General features: G+C 38.0%; 1 protein-coding gene across 7 annotated transcripts in view; it reads right to left on the bottom strand.

The window, feature by feature from the left end:
- PPIG (peptidylprolyl isomerase G) overlaps positions 1-13,179 on the bottom strand; it is a 54,050-nt gene that overhangs the window by 13,583 nt on the left and 27,288 nt on the right. For all 7 annotated transcript variants that reach the window (XM_059394126.1, XM_059394128.1, XM_059394124.1 and 4 more), the window contains 2 exons: positions 12,977-13,006; positions 12,750-12,889 (listed from right to left, as the gene is read on the bottom strand). In XM_059394126.1, coding sequence (XP_059250109.1) covers positions 12,750-12,889; positions 12,977-13,006 — 170 coding nt within the window. The remainder of the gene's footprint in view (positions 1-12,749; positions 12,890-12,976; positions 13,007-13,179) is intronic.

The following is a 13,179-nucleotide window of genomic DNA, read 5'->3' as shown; positions in this document are numbered from 1 at the left end:
TAGGCAAGCAAAATTTCACATAAACATAGTAATACTTTGATTACCATGATTTACCAGATTAACAAAGCTTTATTTATCAGTTCCAACTTACATTTTTTTGCAATGAGATTCTTTCCCATGATAAATACATTGCAGTTGGTTTAACAAATAAGCCTATTCTCCCCACTGTATTAAATGTATTTCAAATGACCATTATTTAGTTCATATACCGCTTTTTTCCTTAAATTTTACTTATTTAAGAGCAAGCAACAGAGTGAGATAGACAGAGAGAGAGAGAGAGCACGCACGAGCACACAAGCAGGGAAAGAGAGTGAGGGTGGAGCAGACTTCCTGCCAAGTAGGGAGCCTAATGAATACTCAATACCAGGGCCCTGGGGGATCATGACCGGAGCGCAGGCAGTCACTGAACTGACTAAGCTACATCACTTTTCAAGAAAACATCTGAATGAAGCAAGGTACCACAATAACATGAAATGCCAGAGAGTGATTTATGACTATTTTTAATGGTAATATAATCTCTGCCTGAATATCAAATGACATCTACTATAAATAAACTATGTTTTAGGAAAAATGACTTGGAAGGAAGCTTAGAAAGCTCCAAGGTTGGGAAAAAAATTCCCACTTCTAATGTTGTCATTATTTTACAAGTGAAATTTAGTTTTTGTGTCCTTTTCCTATTATGTGCTCAGAAAAAAAAGAAGAAAAAATGATTCAGAAAGAAATGGCAGTTAAAGAACAAAAGAGTGAAAAGGCAAAAGGGACATGCCAAAATCAGTATTAGTTCTAACAGAATATATCCTGAGTCTCCAAATCTGTGTTAAATTAAATTTAAAACTATGATTTAGGCATATTGTGAATCTGACTGAAACTTTATCCTTTCCAAATGGATGACCAAACCCCTGTATAGTCAAAACTCCGTGTGCAATTTTTGACTCCACAGAAACTTAATTGCCAATAGCCTACTATTGACCAGAAACATTACCAATAATATAAATAGCTGAGCAACAAATATTTTGTAGGTTATATGAATTATATACTGTATTTTATTTTATTGTACCTTTTTAGAGAAGGAAAAGAGGAGAGAGAGAAGTTGGAGCAAAGGGATGGAGAGAGAGAGAGAGAGAAACTCTAGCAGGCTCCACACCCAGCATGGAGTCTGATATGGGGCTTGACCTCTCAACCCTGAGCCAAAATGAAGTGCTGATTAACAAACTGAGCCACCCAGACGCCACTGTATACTGTATTCTTAAAATAAGCGAGAGAGGGGCGCCTGGGTGGCTCAGTGGGTTAAAGCCTCTGCCTTTGGCTCAGGTCATGATCCCAGGGTCCTGGGATGGAGCCTCACATCAGGCTCTCTGCTCAACAGGGATTCTGTTTATTCCTTTCTCTCTCTCTGCCTGCCTCTCTGCCTACTTGTGATCTCTGTCAAATAAATAAATAAAATCTTAAAAAAAAATAAGTGAGAGAAAAAATATTAAGAAAATCATAAGGAAAAAAACACATTTACCAGTATTATACTGTATTTATATATTTTTAAAAATCCATGTATAGGAGGAAGGAGTCAAGATGGTGAAGTAGCAGGCTGAGACGACATCAGGTAGCAGGAGATCAGCTAGATAGCTTATCAAACCATTCAGAACACCTACAAATACAACAGGAGATCGAAGAGAAGAGCAACAATTCTAGAAACAGACTGACCATTTTCTGAAAGGTAGGACCGGCAGAGAAGTGAATCCAAAGCAATGGGAAGACAGACTGTGGGGGGAGGGGCCGGCTCCTGGCAAGCAGCGGAGCAAGGGAGCACAAAATCAAGACTTTTAAAAGTCTGCTCCACTGAGGGACATTGTTCCAGAGGCTATGCCGGGATGAAGCCCACATGGGGACAGCATGGCCTCAGGTCACGCAGGGTCACAGAAAAATGGGGGGTGTCTGAGTGTCGCAGAGCTCGCAGGTTATTAGAGCGGGGAAGCTGGCTACAGAGACAGAGTTGAGGAGTGAGCTCTCAGCTCGGGGTCACCTTGAATCGTAATCCGTGGCACAGGCCACTGCTCTGTGAGTGGGGTCCCCAGAAGAGCTCAAGGATCTGCAGGGTTCAGAGACTCCAGGCGGAGCTGTGTGCCAGAGACAGAGACGCTTGGTCACAGGCTGGGTGAGCTCAGAGAACAGCCGTGGTCAGGGAGACGGGAGTGATGGAGTGCTTTTCTCTGAGGGCACACTGAGGAATAGGGCCCCGAGCTCTCAGCTCCTCCGGGCTGGAGACTGGGAGGCTGCCATTTTCATTCCTGACCTCTGGAACTCTACCTAAAGTGTTCAGAAAACAAAAGCTCCCAAAAGCGAACCCAAGGGGATTACTTAGCCCAGCCCCTGGTAAGGGCGGTACAATTCTGCCTCAGGCAAACGCACTTGAGAATCACTACAACAGGAACCTTCCCCAGAAGACCAACAGGAAACCAGCGAAGACCAAGTTCACTTACCAAGAACAGCGGAATTCCAGAGAAGAAGAAAGCAAAGCGTGGAATTTATGGCTTTCTCCCCATGATTCTTTAATCTTGCAAAGTTGGTTAATTTTTTTAAAATTTTATTTTATTTATTTATTTTTTAAAGATTTTATTTATTTATTTATTTGACAGAGAGAGAGATCACAAGCAGGCAGAGAGGCAGGCAGAGAGGCAGGGGGAGAGAGGAAGAGAGGAGGAAGCAGGCTCTCCGTTGAGCAGAGAGCCCGATGCGGGACTCGATCCCAGGATCCTGAGATCATGACCTAAGCCGAAGGCAGAGGTTTAACCCACTGAGCCACCCAGGCACCCCTAATTTTATTTTTTTTCTTATGCTAAATTTTTAAAAACTTTTACCCTTTCCTCTTTTAACATTTTTTAACTAAGTTTATCTTAACAATACCTTTCATTAAAAAAACTAATCTTTTTTGAAACTTCATTATTATAGTCATAGTTTATCCTTCATTGTATCTAACTTTATTTTTTGTATACACATAGAATTTTTTCTTCTAAAAAATTTGGGGTACAACTTCTTCTAATAGATCAAAATATGCCCTAAATCTGGCACCGCGCTTCTTCTAGTCTTCAGCCTGAGAAAATTCTCTCCACCTTCTTTTTCTCTATTCTCCCAATCAACTTACCTTATCAACTCCCTTTTTAAGAAATTTTTAAAAATATATATTTTTTCCATCTTTATAGTCATATTCCATCCCTTCATTGTGTTTACCCTTATATATGTTTTTCATTCTTTAAAATTTTGGGAGGTACTTTCTTCTAGGAGACCAAAATACTCCCAAAATTAAGTGGGTGACCCTGTTCTAGGCACCAGTCTAATATATATATATATTTTTTTCTTTTTTATATTTTTTCTTTGTTTTTTTTTTTTTAATCTTTTTTTGAACTTCTTTTTACTCCTTTCTCCCCCCCCCCTCCATGATTTGGGGTCTCTTCTGATTTGGTTAAAGCACATTTTCCTGGGGTACTTGCCACCCTTTAAGTATTTTATTTGCTCCTTCATATATTCTTATCTGGACAAAATGACAAGGTGGAAAAACTCACCACAAAAAAAAGAACAAGAGGCAGTACTGAAGGCTAGGGACCTAATCAATACAGACATGGGTAATAGGTCATGAGTTCAGAATGATCTAGAATTCAGAATGACAATTCTCAAGGTTCTAGCCGGGCTCGATAAAGGCATGGAAGGTATTAGAGAAACCCTGTCCGGAGAAATAAAAGCCCTTTCTGGAGAAATAAAAGAACTAAAATCTAACCAAGTTGAAATTAAAAAAGCTATTAATGAGGTGCAATAAAAAATGGAGGCTCTTACTGCTAGGATAAATGAGGCAGAAGAAATAATTAGTGATATAGAAGACCAAATGACAGAGAATAAAGCAGCTGAGCAAAAGAGAGACAAACAACTACAGGACCACGAGGGGAGAATTCAAGAAATAAGTGACACCATAGGACAAAACAACATTAGAATAATTGGGATTCCAGAAGAAGAAGAAAGAAGGGAGTAGAAGGTATATTGGAAAGAATTATTGTAGAGAATTTCCCTAATATGGCAAAGAGAACAAGCATCAAAATGCAGGAGGAGCAGAGAACCCCTGCAAAATTAATAAGAATAGGTCCACACCCCGTCACCTAACAGTAAAATTTACAAGTCTTAGCGACAAAGAGAAAATCCTGAAAGCAGCCCGGGACAAAAAGTCTGTAACATACAATGGTAAAAATATTAGACTGGCAGCAGACTTATCCACAGAGACCTGGCAGGCCAGAAAGAACTGGCATGATATATTCAGAGCACTAAACGAGAAAAACATGCAGCCAAGAATACTATATCCAGCTAGGCTATTGTTGAAAATAGAAGGAGAGAAAAAAAGCTTCCAGGACAAACAAAAACTGAAAGAATTTGCAAACACCAAATCAGCTCTACAGGAAATACTGAAAGGGGTCCTCTAAGCAAAGAGACACCCTAAAAGTAGTAGATCAGAAAGGAACAGAGACAATATACAGTAACAGTCACCTTACAGGCAATACAATGGCACTAAATTCATATCTCTCAATAGTTACCCTGAATGTTAATGGGCTAAATGCCCCAATCAAAAGACACAGGGTATCAGAATAGATAAAAAAACAAAAGCCATTAATATGCTGCCTACAAGAAACTCATTTTAGACCGAAAGACACCTCCAGATTTAAAGTAAGGGGGTAGAAAACAATTTACCATGCTAACGGACATCAAAAGAAAGCTGGGGTGGCAATCCTTATATCAGATCAATTAGATTTTAAGCCAAAGACTATATAATAAGAGATGAGGAAGGATACTATATCATACTCAAAGGGTCTGGCCAACAAGAAAATCTAACAATTTTAAATATCTATGCCCCTAATGTGGGAGCAGCCAACTATATAAACCATTTAATAACAAAATCAAGGAAAGACATTGGCAATAATAACAATAATAGTAGGGGACTTTAACACTCCCCTCACTGAAATGGACAGATCATCCAAGCAAAAGATCAACAAGGAAATAAAGGCCTTAAATGAAACAATGGACCAGATGGACATCACAGATATACTCAGAACATTCCATTCCAAAGCAAAAGAATACACATTCTTCTCTAGTGCACATGGAAGATTCTCCAGAACAGATCACATCCTGGGTCATAAACCAGGTCTCAACTGGTATCAAAAGACTGGGATCATTCCCTGAGTATTTTCAGACCACAATGCTCTGAAGCTAGAACTCAATTACAAGAGGAAATATGGAAAGAACCCAAATACATGGAGACTAAACAGCATCCTTCTAAAGAATGAATGGGTCAACCAGGAAATCAAAGAATTGAAAAAATTCATGGAAACAAATGATAATGAAAACACAACAGTTCAAAATCTGTGGGACACAGCAAAGGCAGTCCTGAGAGGAAAATATATAGCGATACAAGCCTTTCTCAAGAAACAAAAAGGTCTCAAATATACAACCTAACCATACACCTAAGGGAGCTGAAGAAAGAACAAAGAAAGCCTAAGCCCAGCAGAAGAGAAAGATCAGAGAAGAAATCAGTGAAATAGAAACCAAAAAACCCAACAGAACAAATCAACAAAACTAGGAGCTAGTTCTTTGAAAAAATTATTAAGATTGATAAACCCCTGGCCAGACTTAAAAAAAAGAAAAAAGAACCCAAATAAATAAAATCATGAATGAAAGAGGAGAGATGACAACTAACAACAAAGAAATACAAACAATTGTAAGAACATATTATAAGGAACTCCATGCCAACAAATTTGACAATCTGGAAGAAATGGATACATTCCTAGAGACATAACAAACTGCCACAACAGAACCGGAAGAAATAGAAAACCTGAACAGACCCATAACCAGTAAGGAGATTGAAACAGTCATCAAAAATCTCCAAACAAACAAATGCCCAGGGCCAGATGGCTTCCCAGGGTAATTCTACCAAGCATTTTTTTGTTGTTGTTAAGATTTTATTTATTTATTTGACAGAGATAACAAGTAGGCAGAGAGGCAGGTAAGGAGAGAGAGAGAGGAGGAAGCAGGCTCCCTGACGAGCAGAGAGCACGATGCAGGGCTCGATCCCAGGAAAATTTTAGACTCAAAATGGATGAAAGACCTCAATGTGAGAAAGGAAATCCATCAAAATCCTTGAGGAGAACACAGGCAGCAACCTCTCCGACTTCAGTGACTTCAGTCGCAGCAACAACTTCTTAGGAACATCACCAAAGGCAAGGGAAGCAAGGGCAAAAACGAACTACTGGGACTTCATCAAGATCAAAAGCTTTTGCAAAGCAAAGGAAACAGTTAACAAAACCAAAGACAACTGACAGAATGGGAGAAGATATTTGCATACGACATATCAGATAAAGGGCTAGTATCCAAAGTCTATAAAGAACTTATCAAACTCAACACCCAAAGAGCAAATAATCCAATCAAGAAATGGCCAGAGGACATGAACAGACATTTCTGCAAAGAAGACATCTAGATGGCCAACAGACACATGAAAAAGTGCTCCAAATCACTCGGCATTAGTGATGTACGAATCAAAACCACAATGAGATACCACCTCACACCAGTCAGAATTTCTAAAATTAACAAGTCAGGAAATGACAGATTCAGGCAAGGATGCAGAGAAAGGGGAATCCTCCTACACTGTTGGTGGGAATGCAAGCTGGTGCAACCACTCCAGAAAACAGCATGGAGGTTCCTCAAAAAGTTGAAAATAGAGCTACCTTACGACCCAGCAATTGCACTACTGGGTATTTACCCTAAAGATACAAATGTAGTGATCCGAAGGAGCACATGCACCCGAATGTTTATAGCAGCAATGTCCACAATAGCCAAACTATGGAAAGAACACAAACATCCATCAACAGATGAATGGATAAAGAAGATGTGGTATATACATACAATGGAATACGATGCAGCCATCAAAGAAATGAAATCTTGCCATTTGTGACTACCTGGATGGATCTAGAGGATATTATGCTTAGCGAAATAAGTCATTCAGAGAAAGACAACTATCATATGATCTCCCTGACATGAGGAAGTGGAGATGCAACATAGGGGGTATGGGGGGTAGGAAAAGAATAAATAAAACAGGATAGGATCGGGAGGGAGACAAACCATAAGAGACTCTTACTGTCACAAAACAAACTGAGGGTGACCGGGGGGAGGGGGGTAGGGAGAGGGTGGCGGGGTTGTGGACAATGGGGAGGGTGTGTGATATGGTGAGTGCTGTGAAGTGTGTAAACCTGGTGATTCACAGACCCGTACCCCTGGGGCTAATAATACATTATATGTTTATTAAAAAAAAAATCCATGTATAAATGGATTCATGGAGTTCAAACCAATGTGGCTCAAAGGTCAACTGTATGTTTAACTGAATAGTATATAGATAGGTATGTAAATGATGGCAGGAATAAAGATTGTAGAGTACATGGTAAGTTCCATAGTAAACTTATAAGGCATGCACTTTTCCTCAAAGAGTTTAGGATCTATTTGGAACATCAGACCAACAAGTTGTGCATTCAATAGCAAATAGCATCAGAAAATAGCATCAGCAAATACACTTAAGTAGTAAATTTTCTAGAAACTCTTTGACTATAAATTGTATAAGGATCTAGAAGTGAGTACAGCCAAGAAACACAAGAGTAAAGTAGAAAGGCTTTCAAGAAGTAAAGTCAGTTCCGCTGTTACACAACTTATATATTCCTATAAATCATTATGCTGTATATGAAAAATTACACAATAAAAACTACATGGCTTATGGGAAAAATGGGGAAAGGGGTGCAAACTCAAAAACTTCAATGATAGGGGCGCCTGGGTGGCTCAGTGGGTTAAAGCCTCTGCCTTTGGCTCAGGTCATGATCCCAGGGTCCTGGGATCGAGCCCCGCGTCAGCCTCTCTGCTCAGGGGGGAGCCTGCTTCCTCCTCTCTCTCTGCCTACTTGTAATTTTTTTCACAGAATTGGAAAAACAATCCTAAAATCGGTATGGAACCAGAAAAGACCCTAAATAGTCAAAATAATCTTGGAAAAGGACAAACTGAAGGCATCACAATCCCAAATTTCAAGATTTTCAAAGCTATAGTAATCAAAACAGTATAGTAGTGGCCCCCAAACAGACACAGAAATCAAAAGCACAGAACAGACAGTTCAGAAATAAACCCGCAGTTATATGATCAATTAACCTATTCCAAAGCAGGCAAGAATATACAACAGGAAAAAGTGTCTTCAGCAAATGGCACTGGGAAAACTGGACAGCTACATGGAAGAGAATGAAAGCAGAGCACTTTCTAACACCGTACACAAAAATAAACTCAAAATGGATTAAGGATCTAAATATGAGTTTTGAAGCCATACAAATCCTAGAAGAGAGCATAAGCAGTCATTTCTCTAACATCAGCCATAGCATGTTTTTTCTAGATATGACTCTGGAGGCAAGGAGAACAAAAGCAAAAACTATTGAGACTCCATCAAAATATAAAGGTTCTGCACAGAAAAGTAACAATCAACAAAACTAAAAGACAACTAACTGGAGTACCTGGGTGATTCAGACAGTTAAGCGTCTGCCTTCGGCTCAGGTTATGATCCCAGGGTCCTGGGATCAAGCCCCACATCAGGCTCTCTGCTCAATGGCGAGCCTGCTTCCTCCTCTCTCTGCCTGCCTCTCTGTCTACTTGTGATTTCTGTCTGTCAAATAAATAAATAAAATCTTAAATAAATAAATAAAAATTTAAAAATTGTAGATAATGGGGTGTCTGGGTGTCTCAGTTGGGTAAGCAGATTCCTTCAGCTGAGTTCATGATCCTGGGGTCCTGGGATCGAGCCTGGAGTTAGGGTCCCTGCTTAACGGAGAGTCTGCTTCTCCCTCTCCCATTGCCCCTGACTCGTGTTCACTCTTGCTCACTCTCTCTCTCAAATAAAATCTTAAAAAATAATAATAAAAAGTTAAAAATTGTAGATATTTTAAAACTTTCAAGTTGGACAACAATGGTTTTGATCCTGCAGAAAATCCTCCTATACTTGCCTAACCACTTAACAATCTGTTCCAAAGTATCTGTAACAAACATGTAAATATTCTTAAGGTCAAATTAAACACTGCTCAAAGCAAAATGACAAGGCAAGTTAAAAATCACAATAGATGAAAAGGAATTACAAAAAGTAATAACACTTTCAACTTTGGGGCCACATCCGGATAATTTTTTTTGATTATGTAGTTTTCTTATCATCAGGAAAAAGAACTTCCCAAACCTATTCACAGACCATTTTGGGGGTGAGGGTAGGGTGTAGTGAAATCTTATTAATTAGGTCTTGACTCTACTAGTATGATATTAAGGTAAAACAAAAACAAAAACAAATAAAACAAGCTCCAGAACATTTTGCTTCTAAAAATCTCAGGTAAAAAAAAACAAAACAAAAAAATGCTGCCTTATTCATTTTTATTTAAGATCCATAGATTTTTTGTCAATGAATTTCATGTGAAACCTTTGTATTCAAGTAAATTTCTAAGGCACTATCAAATACAGTTCAAGAAGAGAACAGAAATTAAAGAACAGAACTACTAAAATAGGTCTCCAGTAGATATTTTACTGGTCTCATCTAACACTTGCTAAGTTTAATATCTCATTATTTTTCAGTAAAAGGGCCATCACCACTGCCCCCAATTCCACATTAAAGGCAATGAATGGGAGGGAGTTTGTTGCTATACAAATGAGTCTCTGTATTCTTTACCATCTACTGAGTACAAGATTCACTAGCTGCTTCCCTTGCTCTGTTCTTTGTATATTCTCAGGCAATGTTTCCTACCACATATATGCAGAATTTCTGCTCATATAACTATTTACTGTCATGTTGCCCCAACTCAGCACTTGTGTTTCTGTAATGTAGCAACGACCCCCTCTCTTGTTGCATGGTCAAGGTAGACAGACCTCTATTTAAAGAACTCCAGCAAGCTCTCAAAAGACCATGACCTGAGGTCCTACTAACTTGTGAAAAACTAGTAAGTACCTTGACTGAGGTAGTGGTTTCATTCTTTGGTGGTCTATGTTCTATCCTCCACTCTCCCCCATGACAGTCTCTACAAAAACACAGTTTTTATTAGCTTCCAGTGTTCCATTTCTGCATCTTTTGGAAGGTTCTTCTTGACTGTGAACCTTCTCAGGCACATCCAACTAGCTACAAAAAGCAGAATTTCCAATCTTGCAATAGCAAAGGGAGAAAGGCCCAAGAAGATTGCCCAGACTCACCAAGACAATATACAGGTGGGCCCAGACAGTCAGAATTCTTCAGAAGTCTTTTTGTTTTCTTTCAGGAAGTTAGAAAAAGAAAAGAAAGATTCTGTATTTATTTCTTTTTAAACTGGGGTGTAAATCTCTCAAACAAGGTTTTAAATGTAATGATGATGAACACCACCGTGTTGCATGAAACTGTTTCCAATTTAAAACTGTAAGGAGGCCGTCAGTTTATAAACTGGATGTGAGATACAGCTCTACCAAAAAAAAAAAAGATTATATAGAGGCATGACAAAATCGATTCTAACCAATATTCTGAATGGTAACTAAAGGACTGTAGGGTAACGGGTTCAAACTGTGTGGCCTCAAATATAAAAATCTTTTCATATTTCCACAGTATGGTCCAGAACAGAGCAGGAATGGAAGCTATGGCTCAAAACAAATCTGACCTTTTCAGGAACTCCTGGGCAGACACTTTAATAAAGGGCCAAATGTATGCCCCCTGCTCCCCCCCCCCCGCAACTGCTGAGAATGATAAGGGCAAGGTATGCTTCCTTAGCACAGCAGATACTACATCAACTTTCGGCACAACTTCCTGGTCATAATGGCATAGGCAAAATGAGCATTCATCTCTATTAAGTGAAAATACATCAAAAAGACGTGAGACATAAATAACAACATATAAAGAGTGACCGTCATTCACTTTCTCTTTCAGCACATATTCAAATTGTGCTGACATTTTATTATCAAAAGAATCTTTACACCAAATTTATTAGAGAATCTATGATAACTGCTTATGGCATAAAAGGTATATTTTTTAATACCTCAACTTCTTTCTAAATATATAAACGACAGTATTCTTAACTTTTATAAGCAGAGAATAGATCCTAGCACAAGAGATCTTACAGACTACAAACTACAAGAATAAAAAAGAATAAAAGATAAAGATTTCCTAGATGATATGGGAAGAAGTAATGCCTTAAACAAAAATGTTCCAATTGTACTAACAACACTCTGAAGAAATAAGTATCTGTACCAGGGTCCAAAACTTGCAAAAATCACAGACTGCTTTTTAGTTTTTAATTTTCTAATAAAATAAGTTATTCAGTAATACCTCATTCTTTACTGGATCCTCACAAACAGAAGGCATACATTATACATGTTGTTTGTACATACAGACACATAGCCAGGCTCATGAACACCAAGAAGTTATATAAATACTCCCATTATGAGCTGCAGCATACTCCTGCAATGGTTTACAAGGTACATACTTGATATGACAGAGAATGAAATCATCTGAACCAAAGTGGAATACAGAAACAGAAAACTAAAAATAAGTCTTCTCTATGACAATCTCCGGTCTTTTTAAATTAAAACAAATGGGGGCGCCTGGGTGGCTCAGTGGGTTAAAGCCTCTGCCTTCAGCTCAGGTCATGATCCCAGGTCCTGGGATCGAGCCCCGCATAGGCTTTCTGCTCAGCAGGGAGCCTGCCCCTCCGCCTACTTGTAATCTCTGTCAAATTAATTAATTAATTAATTGAAACAAATGTGTACATTTCTACATGACACAAAGAAATTAGTATACCTAAAACTTGAGAACAGAATGTTCTACTTACGGCAATTCTGAAAGGGATTTGTTGAAGACTTTAATGCATTAACAATACATAACAGAAAAAAGTTCTAAATCTGGAGCCAGCAACCTTAGGTTTGAAGCTCAGCTCCCTGATGTGGTAAACTACTTAATCTTCCAATCATCTTCACCAGTAAAATGGAGGTAATACTACCAGGTTGATGTGAAGATCACAAAAAATTACAGAAGACTCTCACATTTGTTAAACACGAAAAACTAAGTACTGGTATTATTACTTCCTAGACTAGTTAGAATGGGCAGAATAGAATCCATTTATTATTTTATTGCTTTCTCCACAGGTAATCTCACCCTATATTTTTAGAATAAGAGACCAAGTATCTGTAATAAATGGTAGCAGTTATATATTTCACAAATATAAACACTTAAAATACTCACTTAAAACAAAGTTCTTACCATTCAGATAATATCATATCAAACTACTGGTCATGTTAACTTCAAAAGTTCTGGTCTAAGAAGTTTCTCAAAAATGCCAGATACTTCTGAAATCTCAGGAGTGCATGAAGGGAAAATACTTTATTCCCCAGTTTCGTAGTCTATCTTATTCTCTTCAACTGTTATCTTCCCCTTCACTGTGTCTTTCTCTAGAACAGTATTTATTTACCATGCTATTTAGACCACTACCATCAAAAAAAACAAAACAAAGTGGAAGGATAAATTACAGCAAGTACTGAGAAAATTAAGTGATTCCATGGTAAATGAACAAAGTATAAAGATAAAATACATTTAAAAAACAAAAATGCCTGATAATTATATTCATATTAGCATAAATTTCATGCCAACTATGTAGAATGTCTCTGTTCATTTTGTATGCATAAGAATTACCAGAAGTATATACTTGCTTTCTTACCTTTAGATTTGGGAATTAGCTCTCCACAACTGAGTATCCGCACCTCAGCAAATGGTTTGCTGGCTGCATCTGTTTTCTGGTTTTCTATCTCTCTCACAACTTCTTGACCAGATATCACTTGCCCAAAAACAACATGATGCCTAAACAGTCAATTGTAAGATGATCAAATAACAGCTTTTAATTTTAACATTAATTTAAAATGGTCAAAAAATAAAAATAATCTTTACCCATCTAAATGAGGAGTTGGCTTCGTTGTTCTTTGGAAGTCATCAGATAGAAGAATAAAAACAAAGTCAGAGAAAAACAAAGTTAGCATCTCTAAAAAGGAAAAGAAAATAACTGCATTGGAAACAAAGTTGCAAAGAAATCATGATATTTTAACATAATAGAATCTTATTACATTAACCTTAAGTAGAACAAATAATGCAAG

This window comes from Mustela nigripes, chromosome 3 (assembly GCF_022355385.1).
Source record: "Mustela nigripes isolate SB6536 chromosome 3, MUSNIG.SB6536, whole genome shotgun sequence".
NCBI classification, from domain to species: domain Eukaryota; kingdom Metazoa; phylum Chordata; class Mammalia; order Carnivora; family Mustelidae; genus Mustela; species Mustela nigripes.
This window is presented reverse-complemented; position numbering and strand designations above follow the sequence as displayed.